The sequence below is a fragment of the Phyllosticta capitalensis genome, assembly GCF_038381095.1.
Source record: "Phyllosticta capitalensis strain CBS 128856 chromosome Unknown BKA78scaffold_4, whole genome shotgun sequence".
Classification (NCBI taxonomy): domain Eukaryota; kingdom Fungi; phylum Ascomycota; class Dothideomycetes; order Botryosphaeriales; family Phyllostictaceae; genus Phyllosticta; species Phyllosticta capitalensis.
The window spans coordinates 382,649-407,349 of record NW_027117442.1 but is presented as its reverse complement, the minus strand read 5'-3'; the positions used below and the strand labels follow the sequence as shown (position 1 = coordinate 407,349).

Here is a 24,701-nt window from a genome sequence, read left to right as displayed (position 1 = left end):
CGGACTTTGTGACTCTCAACAGCACGCACGGAAATACAACTTTTCCCAGAGACGTTATGCAGACGCGAAACAACCTTTCGAGCCGTTGACTCAAGATCCAGGACGCCAACTACCGAGATTTTCTCCAAGCAAGTTTCAAAGCCGCAGGGAGTGGAAAAGGGTAGACGAGGGGCCGCGCCGGTTGATCCTCTTGTCCAGACATTCTGGGCTTCGTCTCGGATTGGCTACTGTGTTACAGAGCACCGATAAGAGGAACGTGTCATGAAGAACGGGATACCTTGTCGCTCGTTGGTCCAAGCGACGTTCAAGTCGGAGGCGATCTCATGACGACACTGGGTATTTCAGGAATGGCAAATGGCATCCAAACCGAACCCTTGTACAAATGGTGGCTGTCTCACTGAATCCACAAGACCCCGTCAAGTCTCATGCCATTTTGGAGCACGGCGCTCTTATGGAGTTTCTGACTGAGACTGTTGCCAACACAAGATGCCTCCTTTTCCTCCGTGTATTCTCGGCTCGCAGTCCCGAGTGGGATCAATCAAAAGAGGCTCCTTGGAAACGGTATTGTCCGCATCGTTCGCTGCGAAGGAAGGGTCTTTCCTGTTGAAGAATGTCCAACTCGAACAGATCCACAAGACATACTTAGAAATTCGAGCATCTTTTGCGTTCAATCCAACTGGTGTTTTCCCCGACGGACAATCATTTGGCTATAGCTCTTGCTGACACGACTGATGGCGGCTTGCGACCAATAGAACAATCAGGTAAACCAAACGTGCCATTTATTTAAAGTCTTGCGGTCTTCCCTCCCTGTGCCTGCGGATCTTCACGCTGCAATAGCAAGCAGCCCAGACAGCGTGACTTTCAAGACTGATGCAGCGCAGCGCTCGACCAGGTCCCTCGTGCTTCCAGCAAATTGAGAGCCAGGGATCGAGTGTCTTTTTGCGCATTGTGTGCACCACATCCTCGAAAGCTGCTCAATAGTTGACGCTTGTAATAGGCCTTTTGTCGGCGCCGACGTCTTTTTATAGCGTCGCGAACGACCCCTGCCAATTCACTTCGAGTGGACGGCCTGGCGGCATTTGAAAAATAATCTAGTACGTTTCTATAGTAGATAGTCACAGCTGAGCTATGAGACAGTAAATATGCGGGCTGACGAAGATGAACTCTCTGGCATTGCCGCATTTGCGCGTCTCTTTTGGAATTAATCACACACATGAGTGATCGTTTCTATGAAATCCGGCCGGCGAGGAACTTCTTGGGAGAAGATTTGACAAAACTTTGTCAGTCGAGGATCAACACTTTGTTGAGACTTTGTTGAGTTGTTTGTTGGCTGTTGGGGTGGAAGTCCGCTGGCAGCTTTGCATGGGTAGGCGCGCCTCCCTTTTGCACGCGACGCCCCCAAAACCTCGACCTACTAAAGCGAATCTTTTCTCAAAAGCATCGAAACAACCCGATCCATACCACCATCTCTACATTGCAACAACCATGCCTCCTCCGAGTGCTCTTCGCAGCTGGCCCACGGCTGTATCTCTATGCCCTTGTGAGCACTTCTCCTCGTCATATTCATGATATCGCCTGACTGGTCTCCAGGGGAGTACGTTGATAGCCTGCTTGCCCACGCAGAATCGGACATGTTTACCGACAACGCTCGTCGCTGGAAGCTTTGCCAAGCGTTCCGAATCCTTCAACGACTCGGAGTCGGAGGACGTCGCCTGGCCAGTGGTAAGATCTGGAGCATTCTTTGTTTCTCAGCTCGCGGACTGACCAGGACAGGCACTGATGCGACCTGGGACGAGATGATGGCAAGGTACTTGGAGGGCGGCGAGGAAACTCGCTGGAGAGACAGATTTGCTCTTCTCTTTGCCCTCTTCCTGTTGGAAATTGTGCGAGCCGGCCTCCTTGAGCTCCACGTCTTTCGTCACGAATATGAAAACTAAGCTGAGAATAGTATGCCTTCCTCTCCATTCGGCCGGAATCGCAATGCTCACTATCAACAGTCCCCGGGCAGGCTTTGGCAAACTTCTGAAGCCGTCAACCACCGACTTCTCTTGCTCGAAGGGACGCTGACAATGGGTAAAGACGGCATGAACGAGAGGCTCTTCGACTTCATGACGCCGGATCCATATACAAGACGCTTTGCACACTTTCTGCATCTGTACATCGCGGTTGACGCGTGAGGGTGCTTTCGGGCAAGGTAGATTGCTGCTATGAGGAGCTCTCCGCTGCAGATTTGGGCTTGCACCTCCGGCACACAGCATTGCAAGTCTCCAAGCCTCCAAGCTAGAGGATTCTGAGTCACGAAACTGCTAGTGGAGATATGAAACGGGAGTAAAGCCCCGGGAAAACTTCATGTGGTAGAGAAGGATACAATAAAAAGGATGGATGAATGCAGCATTTCTGCTTCACCGCAGCGCTCGCCAGAGTTTGCTTTGAGCCCCGCCATCAGCAGGCACCGCTTCCTCGCGGGCTTGCCATCAGTCGGTACACATGTCTTCTCTTGAACTACAGGCGCAATCATAGTCTTGAGATTGGAAACGAACATTACTGACGGGCTGCAATAGCACCATGGGGCCCGGGTATGAAGGGTTTTGCGAACGTAAATGATACAAAGAGGACCTAGCTTCATCTTAAGAATCACCAGTCTTTGTTTTGGAAATCAAGTGCTTCTGGTTGCATTGTGCGGATACAATGAGATCTTGGGATAATTTTGCCATGGATGGCTTCATGAATCAGCGATATGGCCCTTTAATGCCAGGATTCCTGAGTTGCTTACACAATGAAAGAAAAGAACAAGATTAGGAGCAATTGTAAGGTCATCAGACGCATCCAAGGCATCGCGATGGTGCATATGATTCATCTGCGCAGCGCACAGGAGCCGTGGTGCTGGGCGAAATCTTTTGAGGCACCCAGCAGGTATTGTTGGCGTAGGCAGTCGTGGGTGGGCGCGCCTTCTTCGCCGATGCAATTGCGCGGGCTGTCTTCTTCTGCGCGCCCACGAGCAGTCACCTTGCTCCTGCCGGCTTGATTTTTCGTCAATCCGCCGAACAACACCATACACAATCTCGACCGCGTCTTGAGTGCACAACATCTCATTCGCACCTCGAGCGCTACCATCTCGACTGCACCTCACGCACACCATCTCAATCGCACCTCAAGCGCTACCATCTCGACCGCACCTCGAGCGCACACTATCTTGAGCGCATACTATCTCGAGCGCACCGCGTCTTGAGCGTACACCATTCTGAGCATATGCCACCTTGAGAACTGCCAAAGAACGGACAACATGTGCACTTCAAGTTACTACGACGACTGTGCGGAGCACACTCGCTACGTTGAGAATATTGAAGCTACGCTTTGTAAATACCCCAGGCCATTCCTCCGTCACATATAAACTCATCTCATCAATGTACGGACATCTCCTTCGACATGCTCATGGACCACGTTGAAAACCAAGACTACGGTGTTCTCGACCGTTGTGCACTGCTCGCCCGTGCTACGCGCATTCTCCGCAAGACACCGAGGCCGGACTACATCCCATACCCCGGCCTCCCAGACAGTAAGAACCCCGGAAGTCTCCTTCAGCCCAATCAAGTTTACTAACAAAGAAACCAGATTGGGTGATCGGCGAGCTGTGGGCCCGCCGCAAAAGCGGCTTCGCTCGCGCTCCCTTCGTGGAGCGTTACGACCGCCTGATGGCCGCTGCTGGACAGATCAAGCTTCTCGTTTAGGTATCCAGGGACTTCACGGTGGTTGTCAATGTCCCAGTATCGACCGTGCAGATTTCCAGGAAGAATCAGCCAGCAGCCGGAACGGACCAAACTTGGGTCGGGTAAGCGATAACCCCGAACCGGGATAATGAAAACCCAATTGCTCCGAAACATAAAGAGAATCGCAGAACCGGCTTTGCGTGTGGATACATTGGTACAGCAGCTTGGGATTAGAAAGGAGTTAACACATTGCCGTAGGGGATCTTCTCGTCCCCGGTTTGCAATTATCATCGGCCTTTCTACCAACGGAGAGTCGGAGTCAAATACATGGAACTCTGAGACTTTGTAAATTTGCCTCCAGTCCGTCTTTATTTCATGTATGTTTGGCTAGCTGATTCACCATCTTCTTTCTTTCTCGTCCATAATTCGTAGATCATCACTTGTATAAAACTCCTGGCCCAAAAATGGCTCAGCAGCGGCGCCGAGCACCATCAACTTGCTCAGTACAACAAAGTTTCCCTTTGTCAGTTTACCGCACAATCCTTCTGTTCACCCTTACTGATCTCATCGCAGACATACAATTCGACACGATCATGAGAGTCATCAAGAGCCAGAATCTTGCGATTGATCAGCACGACTCAATGATCCTCGCTGCCGCTCGTGTGCTTTACGAAACCTCGAGGCCTACCGGCATGGCTCAGCAGTGCCTTCCAGGGAGTAAGAACCTCGGAAGCCATCTGGAAACTAGCTATTTTGCTAGTAATACTAGACTGGGTAGTTGGCGAGCTGTGGGCTCGAAAGCACAGCGGTCTTGCCACTCCCGCGTTCTTGCGCAGGTACACCCGTCTCGTGTCGGCCGTTGGCCGCATGCGTCGCCTTTAAGGCGCATTGCTGAACATGTCCACAGACAGCAAAGAAGTGGTTGATGGGTATGTCTTGCAACTTTCGGGGTTTTTTTGAAAACATTGAGCTCATCGTGTTGATTGCAGATTGCCCCTCTGTTGGAACTGGTATTGGCTCCATCAATTGTCGTCAATAGAGCCGTCATATCATGAGTTAGCGCCAATAGGCGTGGTAAATATTGCCAGAGCTCTTCTCAGTGAGGGCAAATAGAGGTCTCCATCTCTTGACCCCTGAATCTCCCTTTGGTACGGACCGTCAATTTAAGACAGGGAACATTGACATTTTACAAAATCACCTTTCACTATGCGAGCAGTCCTCTGTGCCCGTCGTCTGAAGATATTGAAAAATGCGTGCTCCAGGGATTGTTGGAAACTTCAAGCTGATCACTACGGTCGCGGACTGCCCCTGAACATGCAAGAGATTGACAGAGACGGTTACGCGCCTGGATTCAAAGGTGTGGCAGCTTGGAAACAGGGAGCTGATGACGCATTTTCCGGGGATATTCCACTGTCCCCGACTTGCGAGTGTCATCCGATGTCTTGGCCATCAATGTAATCTACTTTTATCAGGGTCGAGTTTTGCCTCTGAATCGAGATTTGGCTAAGGGCATCCAATCAAGCTTTCACGCCGAAACTTCTTGCATGATCTGTAGCACAAATACTTGCCGCGTATTGAGGAGTTGAGTTTGGTGTGGTGTTACCACCTCCTTATTCAGGAGCCTAGTTTTGACAAACAGCACCAGATGCAAGATGACCAGGGCCATGGTGTCTGTTTTTCCCAGGCTACAGCACTTCGGCTCATAGTACCGATCCCTAAGCCCCTCTCTCCCCAAAAGAAGCCGGACTTTGTCTTGTCATTTCATCAGCTCTTCGACGAACTCCTAGTATGACGGTCGGGTCCTCCAAGGCCGCAGAAGATTCAACTGGCGATGCGCGTGAAGTGCAGGATGAGAGCCTGGCAAACTTGAAGTCGTTGACCGCTGACAAGTAATGAAGTGTTAGTCCAAAGCGAACGTCGTTTGGCTGCTGTAAGCCACGCACCACGACGCTTTTGCAATCGGGAGCTGCGGCACAAACGCGACGAAGTTTGGAGGCGTGCCGGAGAAGGACGAGGTACAAAAGAGGGAATCTTCTGATGTTTACAACAAGAATCTTGCCAGAGCAATCAAAGCTTCAACAGCTACGGGTACATCTGGACGGTTCGATTCTGACTACTCCAGCCAACGGGCTGGCAGGCACTAGTTCCAGTTCTTGCGTGCCTCGTTTGATGAACCTGGATCGTCGTATAGTGGATTGGTCAGAAGAGGGCAAAAGAGTGTTTGTGCGTCAGTGAGTCTCCAGATAGCTACATAGAAAAGCAGGCACCTTGAAATTGGACCTCTACCTGCTGTGGGCGCAACTCCTTCATTGTTGGCAGCCGAGTTTAGAGACGACTTGATCGACCGCAGTCAATAGCTCTTTCAACAGGTCAAAAGCTTTTGGTGGAGGGTGGCTCGGAGCTTCGACCCCAGGGGCTCAGCATTGGCGGCTTGCTGACATTGTACAGTAACGTCGTTTTGCGGAGGCTTGGGTATTTCAAATGGCGGGAGTACGAGTTGGTATTTCTATCGGGTCTGTGCTAGGAGCTGGCTAAATTTACATGATGTGGCTGGGGGGCCAGTGGAGGGTGCCGACAAAGGCGTCGAGTTAGGGATTCGTGAACGCGAAGTCTTTGCCATGAGCACAACAAATGTAGTGCCTACAATGGGAATGCCCTGGGGTCGGCTTTGTGTTTTGTGTGGGGGCACACGTAGCTCTCCATCTTTGTCTTTACTCTTCGGTCTTTTGGACAGCACGTTCGCGCTTTGTACGTGTTGCGTGCTTCTTTTTCCGGCGCGTGAGGAGGCGGTCGGTGCGAAATCCCTTCTCGTACGTGGGCTGCCGCTGCTTTGTTTTGCGCTTCTTTCCGGATGGCTTCTTGATCGAATGGGTATCGGATGGTGGGCGAGTCTTCTTGCGGGACTTCATCTCCTTTGGCGCGGGGGCGCACTTGTCATGGCTGACCTCTTCTTCCGTTGGAGCCCTTGGAGACTGTTAGTTTTGCAACTTCAGAGAATTGCAGTGGCTTACATAGTCATTCTGGTCAAGTTGAGTGACTCCTGCTTTTGAGCATGGATCGCGCTGTCTCTTTCCAACTTTCGGAGCTGTCTCTTGAGCCTGATGAATGGAGGCGGTCTAAGCACCACTCTGGTGTCTTTTGGCTTTTCCCGTTCCATTTTGGCGAACGCCATTGAGGGAGCAGAGACGGGAGCAACAAGCTTGCGGGCTTCTTCTTCTAGGAATGGGGGTTCCTTCTGGTCCTACACACTGTGAGCGGACATGTTTGCGTGGCGTGAGGGTTCTGAAAAGTCGGCAGCTACTGACCTGGGAGGATTCATGTGTCGGCTTTGACTGGTTCGAGCTTTCGTCGGTGCCATCTTGCGTTCTTGGGGCGCTGGTGTTGGTGATTGCGAGCAGCTTGGTGACTTGGCTCTGTAGGTCTTCGACTTGGTTCTGAAGCTGTCTTTTCTCGTGAGTTGCGTTCGCAAGATGGATTGCCAGCTCGTCAAGAAGCTTGTGAAATTGATCATCTTGGCTGCCACTCATTTCGATAGGTTTGAAAGAGGAGGCAGAGTGAGCGGGTGGCGTTGGTAGCGTTCGGATTGCGAAAGACACAGGTGACAGGCCGCTGTTGGTGTCCTGGGTGAGACGAGATTTAGTTGTGCGGTGTTTGTATGAGAGCAAAAATATGGGAAACATTGTGGGATACCGCCGGTGCACCTTCCACCGCAGTCCATCTGCTTGCTGACTGATCACAGCAAATATCGCCTAAGGCTGCCCACGTACCCTTTGAAGACTGCCTATTGTCTTTGGCCTCAGAAATTGAATCACTAGCCACTATCTGTCCAGAACCTGCAGAATTGGTCACGCCAGGATGCTGTCACTGTCTTCTTGAGTCGGAATCTTCAGCCCCGACCATTTCATTCTGTGATCCAAAAGAGACTTGCTATCTTGGCGAAGCAAATCAGGGCAAGCCAAAGATATCACATGTAATTGAGAGGCAGAGAAGTCCGGCAAAAGACTGTTGTCACTCAGTGTCTTTATTCAAGAGCCACCGCCTCAAACTACATACTGATTGACGTCCAATGTGTTCCCTACTCCCGTAGCCGGTCAAAATACCTCCAGGTCATACCAACCTCCAAGGTCTTGCTGAAACCCAAGACGAATAGAAGCACACAACTCTTCAGGCGACGCATCCAAGCTCGACGATTCAGATAATATCACTCACGCCTGGTCCGTTTCTTTACCGGGGTATCTTGCTCCTCGCCGTCAACCGAACCATCTTCAGAATTGAGTGCAAAGCTTGATCTCTTTTCTTCGTGCGCGCGGAGGACGGCGTCACGAGCCAAAAAGCCGTTGTGGTGTCCATTGTAGGCGAGTAGAGCATCGCTGTTGTCACGAGACGGAGACGAGTCGGCGCCACGGATAGGGCTACCGCGAAATGGAGAGGCCCTGGAAAGTCATCAGCCATCAAAGAGATGCCCCGGCAGAGTGAGAGCACTTACACTGACTTTCTTGACGCGTCGAGTCCCTCGTGTCCAATCTCCTGCTTCGGGTACGAAAGACGCTTGCGCTTGAGCTTCGAAATCAAGCCCATGCGCCTGAGCGATCCCTCAGGACTTGGCTCATCTTGACGCCAGCCTTGAACAACGAGATGGGGAGAGCGCGGAGGCATGTAGTTGTCAGGAGGACTTTCGAAGAAGTTCGGCGAGGAACCCAGACGACGCTGGCTACGACGCGGAGAGCTGCGGCATGACGCGGTGGGACTTGGGCAGGTAAGCTCGCGGGTGGGAGTGACGGCACCCTAGAGATACTCTGTCAGCATGTTGAAAGGGAACTTGTGCGTTGAGTGTGCGGTTGTCGGCTCACCATTGGTCCTTTGACGCACTGCAGTTCAGTCTCCGCTCTTCCGTCGTCCTGCATCTGAGTACGCTGACTCTTACAGGCAGCACTAGAGAGCTGGTCCACTCGGCATTCGAGGCGCTCCACCTGTTCTTCAAGCGACTTCTTCTCATCCTCTATCGTATCGATCCGTTGAAACGCAAGGACCACAAGGCGCTTGACGTGTTGCAGCTCAGACCTCTGACTTTGAGCGTCTGTGGTAGGCTCAGCTCCCCGGCTTCTGCGCCGGCTAATCTTTTCGGAGCTTTCGTCCTGACGACGGGTATCGGACCGCTCCATTTTGACGCGTGGAATGGAAAGAACGAGAAGAAAAGCTGTGTTGAGAAGGTGCGAGGTCGAAGATTGAGAATCTTGTAAATGTGGAGAGCGCGCCCTGACGAGAATGTTCTTTAGTTGCCAGATCTTCTGGATCTGTCCGTGTGCGCCCGCTTGTTTTGACGAGCCTCGTTGATCTGGCTAGAGCGTCGCACGTCGGCTGCGCACGGAAAGCTGGTAAGAGGCAGAGACGAGTAGTGGACAACCTGAGGCAGCGAGCGGCGAGTGCTGAGCGAAAGACGCGAGGCTGTGACAGTGTTGCGAGAGGCAGAAGACGATGTTCCTGGCTGCGGAGACGTGCCAGGGATGTGCCAGGTGCCACGTGCAGGGTGGTACGGTAGCGGAGCTTTTTGAGAGTGAAGATTCAGTGACAAGCGCTGGGCAACCGTGGCGGATGATGAGGTGCCGATCGACCGAGGACGTCGAATATTGTCGCGGTGCTTGCTTGGGAAGGCGAGGTTTCGAGGGAGGGTGTTCCGCTCTACGGCAACAGAAGGCTACAAGGCTGGTGGCAGCCAGTTGCTTTGGTATTCGCACCAAGGCAGCAGTGAAAGAAAGATGTGCGTATGTTCTCCGGTTTGAGCTATCCACTTTGCACATCTTAAGTTGGGCATCACAGTTAAGTGTTGACTTGCAAAGGTTGTCCTTACTACCTATCTGCAAAAATGATGCAGAGTCACCTACAGGTCAGGAAACTGGAGTCTTATTCCCAAATAGCAGCTTAGTCTGTTCCTATCATTTGACAAAACGAGCATCGTGGGCAGTTTGTTTCAAGACCTTTTCACATGCATTCACATTTGGCTCAAGACAGTTCTTGATTTTTCAGAGATGCGAGGAGAGATTCCTCGGGGCTATTTCTTCTAATGGAGCGTAGCGGCTCGCGCGAAACTTGAATCTCAATCGTGTGGACTAATTGTTTACTGAGTCAGCTTTATGATTCAACATTGCAGGGCATAAGACTGGAATGCTTACTTTGTTGAACATCATGTTGGAACACCCGGAATTCGTCTTTTTGGCCGCATTATACGGATTGCGCAGAGCTCTTCATCGTCCAGATAAACAAATTTTATCGAGTGTTTGCGCGGATTCGGCTCAGGGGCCGCGGTGTCATCGTCTGTCGTTCTATCGAGAGGGGGTGCTCTCTTCTCATCATCCATATCAGTGTCCTCATGATCAGCACTCACCATGCTGTGGCGGGACGTGGTTTTTTCAACGGTGAGGCCGGCCTGGGTGTCGATGTTTGTCGTTCTATCGAGAGGGGGTGCTCTCTTCTCATCATCCATTTCAGTGTCCTCATGATCAGCACTCGTCATGTTGTGGCGGGACGCGGTTTTTTCAATGGCGAGGCCGGCTGGGGTGTCGTTGTCTGTCGATCTATCGAGAGGGTGTGCTCTCTTCTCATCGTGTGTGCCGGGCTGCTTGGGGGTGGTGGTCGTCGTGTTGCAGTGGGGCGCGGCTTCATCAATGGTGAACCCGGCTGCGGTGTCATCGTCTGTCGATCTATTGAGAGGGTGCGCTCTCTTCTCATCGTGTGTGCCGGGCTGTTCGGGGGCGGCGGTCGTCGTGTTGCGATGTACATGGCGCGTGTTGGGCAGCTCCCTTGAATTCAGGATACTTTCGACGAACTCAAGGCGTACACGCATTGTGGTAACCTCTGAACGCAACGCGGTAACCTCTAAACGCAACGCGGTAACCCCTGAGCGTAGCCTTAGATTTTCCTCTCTCGCAGTATCGTCTCTGGCATCCACGGTCCAGCGCTGCGGGTCTCTGAATCGCTCCATGGCTCCGCCGGAAAACCTCACTGCCGCATGAGCTATTTTGGCATTAGCACTTGAGTGAGTCAAGCTGAGAAGGGAGAGCGACTGACCTTTGCTTGTGGAGTAGAGTGATACTAGTGTTGGTACAGCTGGTGTCGACACAGATGGGTCCAGGTTGACGCAGGGTTGATGGACGAGCGAAAGTAGATGAAAAGATTTGGACGATCTCGAAAAGCCAAAGACGCTTTGTGGGCGTCGCGACTAGCGTACCTTCCTCCGAGCAGACTCCGCCCAGCCACTGCTCGAAGTAGGCGCCACTGGAAGTTCCTCGCACTCACATCTTGCTGCACTGCTGTAAAACATCACAAACAGAATTCAAAAAGCAACCCAGCCTTCAAGATAGTCTTCAGTCTCGCGAACGAGCGGAAAGCTTTGCTGGGAAGCTCGACGGCAGAATTCTGGTGCGAGCCAAATGCAGGCATCCAACTTTGCCCTGCTCCCCTGCGCATCGTAATGAAGGTATATCCAGCCAATTGTATCAAGTTCTCTTGCGCGCTCCTACGCGTCAACCGCGCCGGTATTCACAACCCAAATAGACTCGCAAGCCTTCACCGCGACAATGTGGAATGAGATCGTGGCCGCGTTTCCACAACGGTAGCCGCGATTGATTTGACAGAGACGCGGGTAAAACGGGCTCAGAGACTTGTATCTGCGCTGGATATCAGAGCCGACTACACCAGTCATCGTCGCTGGAGTGGACCAAGCTTGAAGTCAATGCACCAATACGAAACCAGTAGAAGAGATCCAAAAGGTGCATCGACAGGTCGTTCGTTTCGCAGCGATTTTACAAACGGTTTTTGGAATGGTTGAAAACCCTGTGCGAGCATGCACTGCAAGACGACCCGATCTGTCCCGACCGGCGATTTCGTTTGAAGAGCCAGATATGACTGGCAGCAAATAGCAGTGAGTTGCACCGCTTGTACAGATCACACTCTGTGCAGTTCTTGGTCAGTGCAAGGCATTCCGGTACGGGTGAAAAGTGCGACAGCGCTCTGCGCACGGCCAATCAGTGGACTTTCGTCTCTCGAAAGCGAGTGAATCCATGTTGCAAGCACCTGAAAATTCCGATTCCAGCTTATGGTAAATGTCAACAGATTGCTCACGGAAGGTTGGTAATTAGTGGCCGCACCACCAGAAGCTCTTAACCGGTTAAGAGAGTTGGTTGGAAAAGACGGCTTGCTCCATGGAAGTGCAAGACCGCCTACTCCCAGCCCAAGTTAGACTTTCCCTTTCTGGGTCCGCTCTCGTCACTAGTCTACAGCTTTGGTGGCACAGCTCTTTTGTACTTGATCTTTCAACATCATCTTTTATTGTTTGCGGCAAAGGTGAACGATTGCCGAATCTTCTTATTGCTACCAGACTGTACAAGTGGTGTGAATTTTTCGGTCAGCAGAACTTCTTCTCCCTTGGAGGCTCCAAAGCTTCTAGAAAGCAAATGGGCCTTTGGCGCCTACTTTACTAACCGGTTAATAACTCCTGGTGGTGCGGCCACGACATACCAGCAGCATTGGTTCTACGCCATGTCCCTTAATGTAGAAGAGATATCAGAAAATTCGAAAACCGTCATTTGAGTGGCCAGTCTAAGATCGACTTTACGAACAGGGACGCAGGTCCGGCAATTCTTGGTGTAGAGGTACGGCAGAGTTTGATGTGTTGTCGTTTTAAAGTTTTCGCTAACAACGGCCCGAGCCGTTTGTCTTACCTGAAAAGTGGAACGCCCATCGAAGGTTCCGAGAATGAGATGTTAATACAGCAAGGTTTTAGCCACGAGTGTTCAATACTTGTTGCAGGTCAAATGTTTCAATAGGCAACGCGGACTGCCGATGTGATTTTTCCCCTGGTAAGCTGGAGGAAGGTGAGATGGTACGACGCGCCGTCCCGGAGCAAAGTGTAGGGCCATGGTAGCGACGTGCTGTTGAGCCTTCTGAAGGCGGAAGGGGAATTAGGTGCTGCGAAGGGGGCTCTTTTGGTGAGGGGTATATGCTGAAAAGTAGATTGATGGCACGTGCTAAACCTAAATAGGAATTAATTAAAGTTTGGATTTAGTTAGTAAAGGGAAGTCTGTAAGTGAGTGGTGAGCTTTAGGGAGAGGCCCTCCTATTATAGTGACAACAATGAAATACGATAACAACTAGTACAATAATAACCAGCGCGACGATAACCAGCGCGACAATACCCCGGCACCTTAATAATAAGTTGGTATTATTCCCCATCCCTGCCTCCTCCGGCTTAGTGAGCTTTGTGCAACCTTGCCGGGGGTGTTTAGATGGATTCTTGCACCAATCCATCTACGGTCCATATTATTTATGTCTTTTGGAATGAGCAGCGTGGACTGCTGGAATGAACACTTCCCGAATGAGCAGCGTGGACTGCTGTTCCCTGGCCATTCTCACACTCCACCATGTTTTCCCACGCGTTCGTCTTTTCGCTCAGTGCTTTCTCTCGATATGCCTCCTGTATCTGTCATGGAAGAACTGATTTATAGCGAATGTTGGTGGAGCGAGCTCTGGATTAACGTGCCAGCAGTTCTCTGGGGTGTGCCCAATTTGCTCACAAGCCATGCAGTAGTTTCCAATGAGCTCTGGTCGACGTCGGAAGCAATTCTGTCTCTTATGGCCGATTCCACCACAGTCGGCACAGTGGGGAAAGCCTTTGCGGGAGCGATTTGGCCCTTTTTGGCCCACTTTGACTGCTGTGCACAAGCGTGGAAATGGCGATCCATCAGCTCTTTGCGGAGCTCGGGCAGGTCGTGGCCGCGGGGGCAATCTTCGAGGGACGCGAATTTCAGCGCGTGCTTTTGTGGGTTGTCAATCCACAAGCTGCAAGTTCTATGCTGGGGCTGGAAGTCTCCGTGCGCTATTCCACACTCTGTATTGCAGTTCGGCCGAGCGCACTGGTGCTCCTTGGAGCAGCCCGGTATTTGGCAGTCATGTCCAAGCAGATTGCATGGGCAAAGCTTGCGCAATATTGCCTCTACGCTGTCGTGACTGTCATTGTTCTCCGTTTGCGGCGAGGGAATCTTGTCCGGAGCTGAATGTTTTCTGCCTTAGCTGATTAGCGACGATGCGTTCAAGCTGGTAATGAAGTCCCAATACTTACGGCAGAGGATTGAGCTGGCTTTCGATTTTTTCGACTCTGTCTACCAGCTTGTCCAGCCGGTCTCTCATGCTATCCAGCTGTGACTCGATTTTTTCAAAACATTGGCAAAGGACAAGACCAAGCTCGTCCAGCCGCTGGTGTGGGTCTGGCGTAGTATGGTCTGACATAGCCTCAATTTTGGCAGTGCAGTTGATGGTGATGTTGATGAGGAGGGAGATAAAGCTCGCGCAAAATCCAAGTGTGTGTGATCTGAGCGAGAGCGGCAGGTCTTGCGCCGCAACGAAGAGGAAGGTGCGCCGGCTCGACGCGTGCCTGCACAGCGGCAATCAGCACATGGACACTCCGATCCCGAAATCAGAACCCACACAAATCAACACCACCACCTGACCCCTCAAATCCACCGGAGTCCTCAACACCGCCTCAGCCCTTCAGCACACTGCTGCTTTTGCCCAATGTAAGTGCCGTAAAGTATCTTGTGGCCAAGATCATGCCTGACTCAGTCTCTTGCAGATGGCGTCGGCTGCCGACGACACGTTCAGGTGCGACAAGTGCCGGGAAGGCATTCCTCTCAGCAAAACCAAGACGACCCACTGATGGACTTGCAAGGTCTGTTCGCCGGAGGGTGACGAGTACAAGCTGTGTGAGGATTGCATCTCTCGCGGGCTCGTTTGCAAGTCAAGGCGGCATAATTTGGATTGCTGGAAGTCCGAAAAGAGGAGCGAGCCCACCCGATACGCATCATACGACAAGTCGCCGGTCAGTTAATGAAGACCCGGAAAGTAAAACACTGCTAATGCGACGAGCCTGTAGTACACCGAAGTCTCCAGTGTCGACCAATACACCTGTGGCGGTGCCGATGCAGTCCAACCCGGCGACAAGGACCTGCAGAACTATTTGCACAGCATTCCGCAGCGCGGAAAGATGATTCGTTCGGGCCTTTCTGGCAGCATTTACAAACAGCTCATGGGGCTTGTCGACTTGAGCCAGGATGAGCCGCAAACCGACGTGGAGGTGCCTCTACTATTCGACCCCACTCCGCTCCCAGACTGGTCCTCGTACAACTTTCCGCCATTTCTGATGGAGTCTTTGAGCAACCTGGGTTTTGAAAAGCCCACGGAAGTTCAGAGAGAATTCATGGAGTAAGATGTCTTCTATTTGACTATTGAATGGATGCTGATTCAAATGACAGGCTTTTGGGCAATCGGAGGTTCAACTGGCGCGTCGCCGCAGAGTTCTCGTCGGGCAAGACAATTGGTATGTGCCTCGCTGTCATCAAGCTCGCCTTCAATAGACGTGTGAGCCGTGGATGCTTCGCCCCGAAAAGATATCCTTGGGGTACTCAGCCCGATAAAACTCCCCCGGTCGCGCTCATTCTCTGTCCAAATCGAGAGAACGCCATACAGACCTTCAAAACTCTCGAGACCTTGACGCACCGAGGACCGGTTACGGTCGGTCTCATGATTGGTGGCAACAGGGTCTGTTCGAGACTCGAAGCCGGACTAGACGTCCTGGTTGCCACACCGGGACGCCTGGTGAAAGTTCATTGGTTAGGAATTTTTTCCCTCTCGCGAATTCCTCTTTGTGTCTTGGACGAGGTACAATCTCTGCTTTCACCATCGTTTGAGGGAGCACTTCAGGAGTTGTGGGACTTCAATATCATTGACTCCACGACCTCATTCACCTTCACATCGAGTTTTGACGGACCTGCCTTCTGTGAAAGAGCACGAGAGTTTACGGGCGTTGGCTGCGACAAGCCACTCTTGACAGCTACTTACAGCGACACGGATTACGTTCCCGGCCAGTTTCAAAGGGTTGGGATGATGTTCCGCTACACCGAGGATGGCGTCCCCGACTTTTCTTACATCAGAGAGATCATCGATGATGACCACCGTGCTAAGATGCTCATCTTCGCCAACACAAAAGCTCAAGTTGAGACGCTTTCATACGAGTTCAGGGATTACAAGAATCGACTGGTCGTTCGCTCGTCGGACTATTCCCAAGCTGAACCCGAAATTGCTCTGCTCAATTGTGAAAGCGCAGAGCCAAGCATCATCATCACAACTGATTCGTTTTCGGAAGGCATCAACATTCCCAATGTCACTTGCGTTATTCAAGCATACCTTTCTCGCGATGCGACTGGGTCTACGTTGGAAACTCCATACATGCGCTATCTCGGGCGGAATGGGCGCACCGGACGCTTCGGAAACGACGGTTACAGCATTTCGTTCTACAACGACGACGACAGCGACCTTTTTGGACAGCTTTCTCGCCATCTTGTTTATTCAGGACAGCACACGGACGAAGACAAAGTTCGAGCTCTTTTTGAAAACCGTCAGTCGATCTCATCACACTTCCCGGACGAGTCTACGCCCTTGTAGGCTTTCCTCGACGACTGCTCCATGACGGACAGAGCTTTGTTATTAGCAGACACTTGGATCACTCACGGATTCGCGAAAGCAATTAGAGTTGAGTGGACTCTCAGGAAATCCAATGGAGAAAGGGCGAGGCGTTGATACTGGCGGACACTTGGACCACCTAAGCATTTACGCAGATAATTGGAATTAGACGCGCTCTTGGGAACTCCGGGACGAAGCGTTGGCACTGGCGGACACTTGGATCACCCAAGGATTTGTGAAAAGAATCGGAGTTGGAAGGGCTCTTGAGAAATTCTATGGAGATGGTACGAAGCGTTGATACTGGCGGACCCTTGGATCACCCAAGCTTTTGTGTGTAGATCTCTACATACGGAGATTGACAAAGCCATCCTGTGCATCAATTCGCTGGTTTTGCTATGTGTTTAACCCAAGTGCAATGCTCTATAGATAGGTCTTAGAATGCGCTCTCCTGGCGACCAAATCGCAATACAAGAAAGGCCTGGTGACGCCTGAAGGCGCGATTTGAATTTCAACGATTGGTCAGATCCACTTTGCTTTCGCATAGCCCCTAGGAACACTGCTAAAGTAGATAAGTTTGCAAAAAAGGCTTGGCCACATACATCTGCTAGTATGACATATATATTTTCCACATGTGAGTGCAAAACCAGCGCCAGATTATTTTTGCGCCTGTGTACCACAGTGCCTTTTTCAGTGTAGTGCTGAATATGAGCATGAGGAACTCTGCATGGATTGAAAGTTGTTCGAACGGTCTGCGGTTGTGGTTTCAGTGGGCGGCGGCTGGGAATTCTCAAAGGTGTGGGCTTGTGGTGCAGAGAGGGAAGGAGGTGGATGCAAAACTTGCCCGACGTCCCCGCACCGAACGTGGTCAACAGCCGCCTATCGTCCACTCTTCAGCTCCTACGTTTTGAACACTTCCAACTGCCACCACACGCGAATACCCGTCCAGTTGTCTCGCAGCAAGCTTCAGAAAAGCGGGATGATTCGGCCTGGATCTCGCGCTGGACAGTAAGAAACGCGCTTTCTGTTTTTGAACAACACGCTAATACTGACGCAGTGCGTCCAACCAAGCGACTCGCCAAGATGGATCAGACTTCAATGGTCCCGCAGAAGAGTCAGTCTTGAAAGGATATACCGAGGCTTTGAGTGATTGGACGACGTTCAACTTTCCGCAATTCCTACTCCAGCGACTGCAGAGCCTGGATATCATCAAGCCAACGCTTGTGCAGCGAGAGCTGATTGAGTAAGTACCCACATTGTCATTGGCTAGCAGCATTGTTGCTCACGTCCTTGGTAGAGTGCTTGGCCACAAAAGCTTCAACGCGCTCGTCTCCGCGGAATTCTCCTCTGGGAAGACATTTGGAATCTGCCTCTCAACGATCAAGTACGCATTCGACCGCCTCGTGCGGGAATCAGATCGACACGTGCCTCCGCGCATTCTCCCGGTCGCCCTCATCCTGTGCTCCAATCGCGAAAACGCCCTCCAGACTTTTGAAACGCTTCAGGCTTTGACAAGCGCGGGACCTGTTCGTGTCGTGATTACAATCGGCGGCCAAAAGATGAGACCACAATTGAAGCGACTCCAAGTGGGGTGCGACATCGTTTTCGCCACCCCAGGACGGCTTCTGGGCCTGGTCAAGTCAGGGAGCTTTCCACTTCGCCATGTTCCGCTCTTGGTCATGGACGAGGCCCAGTCGCTCCTTTCCAAGTCCTTCGAAGACCAGATCAGACGTCTGTGGGAATCCTGTATGTGCAAACCGATTGCAGCATTTTTGCGCATCGCTAATGGATCTTCAGACATCGTGGGCGTCGAAACGAGCTTCGGTTTCGTTTCCAGTCACTACAGTAAAGAGATGCTCAAAAAGGTCCGCAATTACGACGGAAAGAGAGTCCTCGTATCAGCCTACAAGCCCAAAGAAGTCCCCTCTCAAATCAGAAGGGTTGAATTAATGTTTGAGCCCGTCCCTGACGGAGAGCTCAACTGCACCAAGATCAGAGAAGTCCTCTCATTTGTTCGCGGCAAGGTCATCATATTCGCGAATACCATCCAGGAAGTTGAGATCATGTCGCACGAGCTGCGTGATATCGAGCGCCTCGTTGTTCGGTCTTCACTTTACTTCCAAAATGAACGTGAGATCGCTTTAAAGAAGAGCGAGAGCACCGAAAGGTGCGCAATTCTGACGACGGACTCCTTTGCTGAGGGAATCGACATTCCAGACGTGGAGTTTGTCATTCACGCAGCTCTACCACGACAGTGGCCAGAGAAAGGCCCAAGCACTGACACTCCCTGGGGCCGATACATGGAGAGAAACGGCCGGACGGGTCGTCTCGGTAATACTGGATTTAGCTTGGCTTTCTACTCGCCAGGAGACAGTGAGCTGTTTCCCATGATTGCGGGGCTTGCGGTCAGAGCTCGACAGCAGAAGGACGTTGAGACGGTTATACAAAAGCTCCACGCTGGAGAGCGGATCTTGCCCGAGGCGTATCCTCAGCCTTTGGCTGAGATCTAAAATTTGAAGACTGTTGGATTCTTGCGTCAACTCTACGCGATGTGGTGGATTGGAAGGGAGATGGTATCTTGGACGTCCCGAGACTGATGCAAAATCTTATGTAGTCTGCAGTTGAAGCTCCCAACGATTTTGTAACTACATTCCGAAGCGACGACGACAATACTGTCTGTTTCAATTTGATCCTCCCGAAAGTATCCGTTCGCAATGCTACCATGTTCCCAACGCCAGGTTCAGTTTCAAGAGTTTCATTCCATGTCTGTGATGCCCCTTTAAGATCATCTGCTACTCCTTATATCCAAATTTGCCTTTGAAAGTTGCCAAGATTCTTGCTCTCGAAGAAAAATGACCTCCCCGTATTTACGATGACAAGCCTGTACCCAGATCTACCTTGATTTTGCTTGGAGCAAGGGCAGACGTACGTACCAGAATGGTGGTTCGTTGTATTTTCGAACCTGTCGTCAAAGTATCCAGCTGCTTGAATACAGCTGGGAGCACAAAACACGCTGAGGATCATGTTATCTTTGCCAAAGTGTTGGGAAGCATCCCTATCGCCTGTAAGACTTGTTTCCCCCTCGTGTGGACCAATCCCTTTTCGTAAACTTCCTGACTTTTCTTCAAATGAAACATAATGTCCATTCTAGCCATGGCCCTGAGCCTATCTCGCGTTCTTCGTAGATGCAAGCTCGGGATGGAGTCACCCGCATTCTTCGCGATGGCCGGACACTTGACGGTGCGAGCAAAACTTCCTTGGAGATCTGTCTACACGTGTGGACTATTTGCTTGTTCTCGTCTGGTAAAAAAAGCGGACGGAGTGTGCGTGTGCTCTGAAAGACGCGCTCCTTCCTCGAACAGCCGGCCCCGAGGAGACAGGCACGTCGGCACCACAAGCGAATGCTGTCGCGACACCACAACACCACCGCAGGACCGACTTTTCCATCGTGCCGACCTCCGCCGCTTTTGCAACCCAACTTTTGATTTGCACGCCTCATTGACATGGCCGACCCCTGCAACTCGCCCACGGGCGCTTCATCCCAAGGCGTCCATGCCGCTGAGCCTCCCTCTCCACTTCAGCAAAATTCGTCACCCGACATCCATTCAGACGGGGTCATTTCTCCTCAAAACTGTTCTCCCAATCCATCTACTCCTCCACCGAACGAACATCTCGTAGCCATGACGACCGTACATCAAACCACGTCTCCGTCTGATCTCTCATTGTGCGAGCCCTGGGCCTGCAAGCAATGCCGCGAAGCCTTCGCGTTCCACCGAGATACCTTGCACTACTGGCACTGCGACGAGTGCACATCAGATGATGAGAGCTACGACCTCTGTTCGCGCTGCGCCTTTGCAGACCTGGGCTGCGGGTCTCCACTACACAGGCTGGATTGCTGGGTGATACAAGGCGACGAGGAAGACGAACGATGCTCGTCATTCGACATACCGCCAGTGAGCTCAGGCGAGATCCCCCGCGTGGTACCCAAACTAACATGTCGTAGTACGTCACGGATCCGTCGGCGTGTTCTCAAGAAGAAGTGGATCGTCGTCGCTTTGCAATCTACAGAGTCAGGGCCCAGTACATTGTTCTTCGACGTAGTTCGTGCAGTGATAGGGCTGTCGAGCACACGAAAGCGTGAGAGAACCAAACTCTTGATTGCAGAAATCCCTACTGACGATATTGATAGTGCGCTGGAGATCCCTGCCGAGGTTCCCGAAGCGGTGGGGCCGCCGTGTCCTTGGGCAAAGTACAAGATTCCGTACGTTTTGAAGGAGAACTTGCGCCGTGTGGGGATTGCAAAGCCAACGACCGTCCAAAGGGCGTTGCTTGAGTAAGTTCATATCCTAACAGCTTCCATTGATTCGTGCTAATGTAGGACAGAAATCTGGGTCGAGACGATTGCAACCCTTTCATCCGTTCGTGTTTTGCAGCGGGAAAGACTACCGGAATCTGCATCAGCGTCATATCGTATATCGCCTACCAACGCGCGTATGTTGGCATGTCGTCGGACTGTGATCCAACCGCCATCATTCTTTGTTCGTCCTCAGAGAATGCAATGCGGACGATTCGCACTCTCCGCGACCTGACCTCCGAAAGTGGAATCTGCGCCGGTATCGCCCTTGAAGGAAAAGATTATGGTTCACAGTGCAACAAGTTGCGCCACTCCGACATCCTCGTTGGAACAATTGGCCGATTGCTTCAGATTACCCCTAACCTCGGCATCCAAGGTGTTAAAATGCTCGTCGTGGATGATGCCCACCAGATCTTGGACGCGTCATTGCTCGAGCGTCTCGAAGCTTTGAAGACAGAAGGTGCGTTGCATGCTTTGAATTGTATCACTATTCTAACGGTTTATAGGTGTGATTGGCGAGAAAACAAAGTTTTCATTCGTGTCAAGCTTCTTTATCGAAAGCTTGGGAAGAAACGCGGAGTGGTACCATCGGGCCTCCCAGCAACCGCCGCTCTGCCTCAACCACGAAGTAGCCATACCTCGCAAGATTCGGCGGCCAAAATTGTTTTTCAAGTATGCGCAGAATGGCTACCCAGACTACAACATCATTCGCATGATTGTTGTCCTTATTCCCGGCAACATCGTCATCTTCGCAAACACCAATGAGCAGGTAGAGAGCATCCACGAGGAACTCAGAGACATCCCGCTTGTTGAAGCCCGCACCAGCAAAACTTACAAGCGGCGGCGGGAGCCCGCACATCATCACGTCAAGCCTAAACAGGCGCGAATCGTGATTACCACCGACGCCTTCGCCCAAGGCGAAAACACTCGCGGCGTGGACTACGTGATTCACGCTCATCTCCCATCTCGCCCTGCTTCGCTATCGTCCAACAAGAAGTTTTGGCATCCTCTAGCCAGGTATTGGGAGCGCAACAGTAGAGCCAATCGCACCGACCGACTCAGAGCGCGTAGCATTGCCTTTTACAAGGACGAGGATGTCCTTTTATTCCAAGACCTGCCCACTTACATGGTCATCTCACGTCAGCAGTCGTCTGTTGAGGGGGTTGTTCAGAGTTTCAAGGCGCATCGCTACATTACCCCGGAATAGAGAACTTCATCTCGAATCAACAATATGTCTTTCCATCATTGAAGTATCGAGGTTCTAAAACAAGTTGGGCTTCTACCGAGGGTTCGTCCTTTTTTCCCGCGGTACCGCAGCCACTGCACCAGCTCCCACGACTACAGCTTCCGTGCGAATATGGACAGCACAAACGCCCGGCACTCGCAGTAGAATAAGCAAGGACTCTCCATTAGCTTGGGAAAAAGACATCTATTGCTTGCAACACAATTGCTTGACGGTTGAATTAAAGAAACAGAGAAGCGCCCGGGCTCAACGTTGTTGGCCAAAATTGGCAATCGGTGTTGAGGTTGTTTCAGCTTGTCACTTTGGCAGCACAAGTACAGCGGAAGCAGATACAATCAAGGCGTCAAGAAGATTTCCAACCCAGAATGGACTCTGGTTGGTTGCAACGGCGCAGTCTGCTGATTGGGAAGGAACAAGTCATCGCTTGGGCGATCTTAGACATGTCGCAGTAGAATAGAAAACAGTGGCTTATTGGACCCATTAACCAATCATCCAGGGGCTTGCGGAGAGCTTTTGATTGCAATGAGCTCATCACCTTTGCGCTAGTTTCAAGTTGGGCAATTGCTTTCACTGACTTTTGAACACGAAGACCTGGCGCCGCCGCCGCCTGGAGGAAAGGGAGGGGCAAGCCCAGCAGAGTTACAAGTCCAAGCGTTGTATTGTCAGTATTTCTGCGTCTCATTTCAATCATGTGATCATGACTTCGGAACAGACATCCCTCCTCTGCAGTGAAGTCCTTAGTCGCACATGGCATCCATTCACAAATTTATTGTATTCACAATCAAGATGAAAATCATGTATTTACCACTAGTATGGTCGTCTGTTTGGCCTAGTGGCCAATCCAATCCACGGAACTGTCCTGAGTCGTAGTCAACTCTCCTCTCCCTGTTGCCACTCATCCATCAAAGTCAACCCCCTACGCATCTTCATCCCCATCCTCATATTCCTCATCCTCGTCTGTAGGTGTGTCCTACTTGCGGGCTTGCTTCCCCTTCCTACTCCCAGTTGGTCCTGTGATGGGTGCCTCCTTTCGTATGAGGACTCTGGGCAAGCCGTAGATGTCTGCGCAGCGGATTTGGCCGTTCTCATTCAGGACATGACCAAGGCCTTTGAGGTGTTCAATCTACCTGGCATTAGCAAATTGATTCAAAGCGAGAACGGCAGCGCGCTCCTTACCGTGTTGGTTTTCACCGCCTCAAGATCCTCTTGCAGACGATGGGGTTGGCACTTGGCCTCTGGATGCTCCGAGCAATGGCAGATTGGGGTGCCCGACTCCTGACACTGATCCCTCGCCATCTTGTTGGACGGGAGCTCGAGCACGAGGCAGCTGGGGTTGATACACCATTGGTTGCCTGAAAGAGTCTGTCAAAAGGAGGCTCCAGCAGACAGTCTGGTCAAAACTTACCACATGTCCTCATCGGCCGCATCTTGCAGATAATTGCGCGTTTCCAGTCCACCTTCCGCAGCAAGCCACTACCGAGAAGGATAAGAGCTTCGATGGCCAATTGCTTGCCCTCCCATATCTTGTGGCGCGGACATTCGACATTGACGGTCACGTCTGTCCACCTATCTTGATCCATGTGCAAGCACTTGCCCAATCCTTGTGCCCTCTGTAGAATTGTGGGTGAAAATGTTTTCACCCTTGGTGACGTCCCAGTCCTTGAGATCCGGAAAGTAGAAGCGGAACCACGACGCAACTCGCTTTTGTGCGTGCAGCATCAATTGCTGGCTGTCATATGCGCCGACGAGAGCAAAAACGCATGCGCCGATATCATTGGGCAGTTGTACGGTCCGGAATGTCCAATCCGGCTCCTGGACCCGGCCATGGTCAGCGATGCCGTAATTTTGTTCACCGTCTGGGCCAACTGCCCATCCTGCCAGGCGGTAGTCACCGTCCATGGCTTGGGGAATATCAAGGCTGGCGCCAGCGGGACACTCTTCAATGACAGATTTGCATGGCCTCGTTCTGGTGGTGTAGGACAAAGACAGGTGTGCCTTGGCGGGAAGAATGAATTCAACGGGCGCATTTGTCCCTGTCTCGAGTTCAGCGTCGTGTTCGTGGAAGAGGTGAGTCCTGAGGGTGTCAAAGCTGCTTGCTCTTGACATCTTGGGCTGTTGGCGACGTTCTTCGATGCAATACCGACAGACCCACCACGTAGCTCCGTCTTCAATGCAGTCGAGACTGTATCCATGGACCCAGGACTCGCTCCTCAACTCACGCGTGGATTTCTTGTATCCGCGGAATGCATGCCACGGGAAAGAGGCCCATTCTTCGTCTGTTCTGCCGGTGTTCGCGCCTGCTGGTACTGGTGTCCCTGGCATGGCTAGAACAGCTGTTCTTCCGCTGTAAACACATGTCAGCTAGGCACACGTTGTGGGATGTCTGGTCATACGATTGGGCTTGGCACTGCAGGTCAGAGCCAGGGCCTGCGTAGTCAAAGGCAAAAGATGGCGTAGTTGAAGAGTGGCGTAGTTGAAGAGTGGCGTAGTTGAAGAGTGGCGTAGTTGAAGAGTGGCGTAGTTGAAGAGTGGCAGAGCTTGCAGAGTGGTAGAGTGCAACGATGTGAGGAGCAGAGGCTTCGCGCGACTTCACTCAGCGGAAGCGCATAGAAGCAACCATTAGCGACAACCAGCTATGCCCAACGCGGTTTGGCGGCGTGCGTGGTGTGGTGTGAGTTGTGGAAGAATGCGGAGGAAGAAAGATTCAAAGGCGTGTGCATGATCTGGGCATGGGCTATTTGAGCCCTCAAGCCTGAGGCAACGACCTTGCGCTGCACTCGCCTTCCCGCTGCAACCACCTTCGGCCAAAACCGCTACGACCTTTTCTGGCCCTCATCTTTTATCGTCGCTCCTGTGACCGACCTCGCTGCCCGAACCAGACTCTGGAACC

The 24,701-nt window shown here is 51.8% G+C and overlaps 10 protein-coding genes across 10 annotated transcripts; 5 read left to right on the top strand and 5 right to left on the bottom strand.

Annotated features, from left to right (window-relative positions):
* Nucleotides 1–1,485: 1,485 nt before the first annotated feature.
* On the top strand, nt 1,486–2,177 carry BKA78DRAFT_351662 (uncharacterized protein; the record flags this gene model as incomplete). The annotated part of the gene is made up of 4 exons (XM_066891218.1): nt 1,486–1,540; nt 1,591–1,722; nt 1,774–1,883; nt 1,998–2,177. 4 exons carry the CDS (start codon nt 1,486–1,488, stop codon nt 2,175–2,177), a joined length of 477 nt encoding a protein of 158 aa, XP_066745070.1.
* A 2,123-nt stretch (nt 2,178–4,300) lies between these two features.
* Nucleotides 4,301–4,589, top strand: BKA78DRAFT_351660 (uncharacterized protein; the record flags this gene model as incomplete). Its single annotated transcript, XM_066891217.1, has 2 exons — nt 4,301–4,424; nt 4,477–4,589. The coding sequence occupies 2 exons, from the start codon at nt 4,301–4,303 to the stop codon at nt 4,587–4,589; spliced, it is 237 nt and encodes a 78-aa protein (XP_066745069.1).
* Nucleotides 4,590–6,418: 1,829 nt separating this feature from the next.
* BKA78DRAFT_351659 (uncharacterized protein) lies at nt 6,419–8,869 on the bottom strand (the record flags this gene model as incomplete). Its single annotated transcript, XM_066891216.1, has 6 exons — nt 6,419–6,671; nt 6,719–6,948; nt 7,013–7,147; nt 7,936–8,140; nt 8,194–8,492; nt 8,558–8,869. 6 exons carry the CDS (start codon nt 8,867–8,869, stop codon nt 6,419–6,421), a joined length of 1,434 nt encoding a protein of 477 aa, XP_066745068.1.
* An 838-nt stretch (nt 8,870–9,707) lies between these two features.
* On the bottom strand, nt 9,708–10,548 carry BKA78DRAFT_351658 (uncharacterized protein; the record flags this gene model as incomplete). The annotated part of the gene is made up of 2 exons (XM_066891215.1): nt 9,708–9,814; nt 9,933–10,548. 2 exons carry the CDS (start codon nt 10,546–10,548, stop codon nt 9,708–9,710), a joined length of 723 nt encoding a protein of 240 aa, XP_066745067.1.
* Nucleotides 10,549–13,201: 2,653 nt separating this feature from the next.
* BKA78DRAFT_294365 (uncharacterized protein) lies at nt 13,202–13,988 on the bottom strand (the record flags this gene model as incomplete). The annotated part of the gene is made up of 2 exons (XM_066886343.1): nt 13,202–13,763; nt 13,822–13,988. 2 exons carry the CDS (start codon nt 13,986–13,988, stop codon nt 13,202–13,204), a joined length of 729 nt encoding a protein of 242 aa, XP_066745066.1.
* Nucleotides 13,989–14,308: 320 nt separating this feature from the next.
* BKA78DRAFT_294364 (P-loop containing nucleoside triphosphate hydrolase protein) lies at nt 14,309–16,199 on the top strand (the record flags this gene model as incomplete). Its single annotated transcript, XM_066886342.1, has 4 exons — nt 14,309–14,427; nt 14,502–14,577; nt 14,632–14,960; nt 15,011–16,199. 4 exons carry the CDS (start codon nt 14,309–14,311, stop codon nt 16,197–16,199), a joined length of 1,713 nt encoding a protein of 570 aa, XP_066745065.1.
* Nucleotides 16,200–17,193: 994 nt separating this feature from the next.
* BKA78DRAFT_294363 (P-loop containing nucleoside triphosphate hydrolase protein) lies at nt 17,194–18,724 on the top strand (the record flags this gene model as incomplete). Its single annotated transcript, XM_066886341.1, has 4 exons — nt 17,194–17,222; nt 17,272–17,457; nt 17,512–17,960; nt 17,982–18,724. The coding sequence occupies 4 exons, from the start codon at nt 17,194–17,196 to the stop codon at nt 18,722–18,724; spliced, it is 1,407 nt and encodes a 468-aa protein (XP_066745064.1).
* Nucleotides 18,725–19,894: 1,170 nt separating this feature from the next.
* Nucleotides 19,895–21,775, top strand: BKA78DRAFT_351656 (P-loop containing nucleoside triphosphate hydrolase protein; the record flags this gene model as incomplete). The annotated part of the gene is made up of 5 exons (XM_066891214.1): nt 19,895–20,167; nt 20,218–20,351; nt 20,404–20,547; nt 20,598–21,028; nt 21,075–21,775. 5 exons carry the CDS (start codon nt 19,895–19,897, stop codon nt 21,773–21,775), a joined length of 1,683 nt encoding a protein of 560 aa, XP_066745063.1.
* An 839-nt stretch (nt 21,776–22,614) lies between these two features.
* On the bottom strand, nt 22,615–23,415 carry BKA78DRAFT_310725 (uncharacterized protein). The gene is made up of 3 exons (XM_066888149.1): nt 23,217–23,415; nt 22,988–23,163; nt 22,615–22,934 (listed from the first exon to the last, which is right to left on the bottom strand). Exons 1-3 carry the CDS (start codon nt 23,389–23,391, stop codon nt 22,782–22,784), a joined length of 504 nt encoding a protein of 167 aa, XP_066745062.1. The 5' UTR covers nt 23,392–23,415; the 3' UTR covers nt 22,615–22,781.
* BKA78DRAFT_342581 (uncharacterized protein) lies at nt 23,378–24,146 on the bottom strand (the record flags this gene model as incomplete). The annotated part of the gene is made up of 1 exon (XM_066890397.1): nt 23,378–24,146. Exon 1 carries the CDS (start codon nt 24,131–24,133, stop codon nt 23,378–23,380), a length of 756 nt encoding a protein of 251 aa, XP_066745061.1. The 5' UTR covers nt 24,134–24,146.
* Nucleotides 24,147–24,701: the final 555 nt, after the last annotated feature.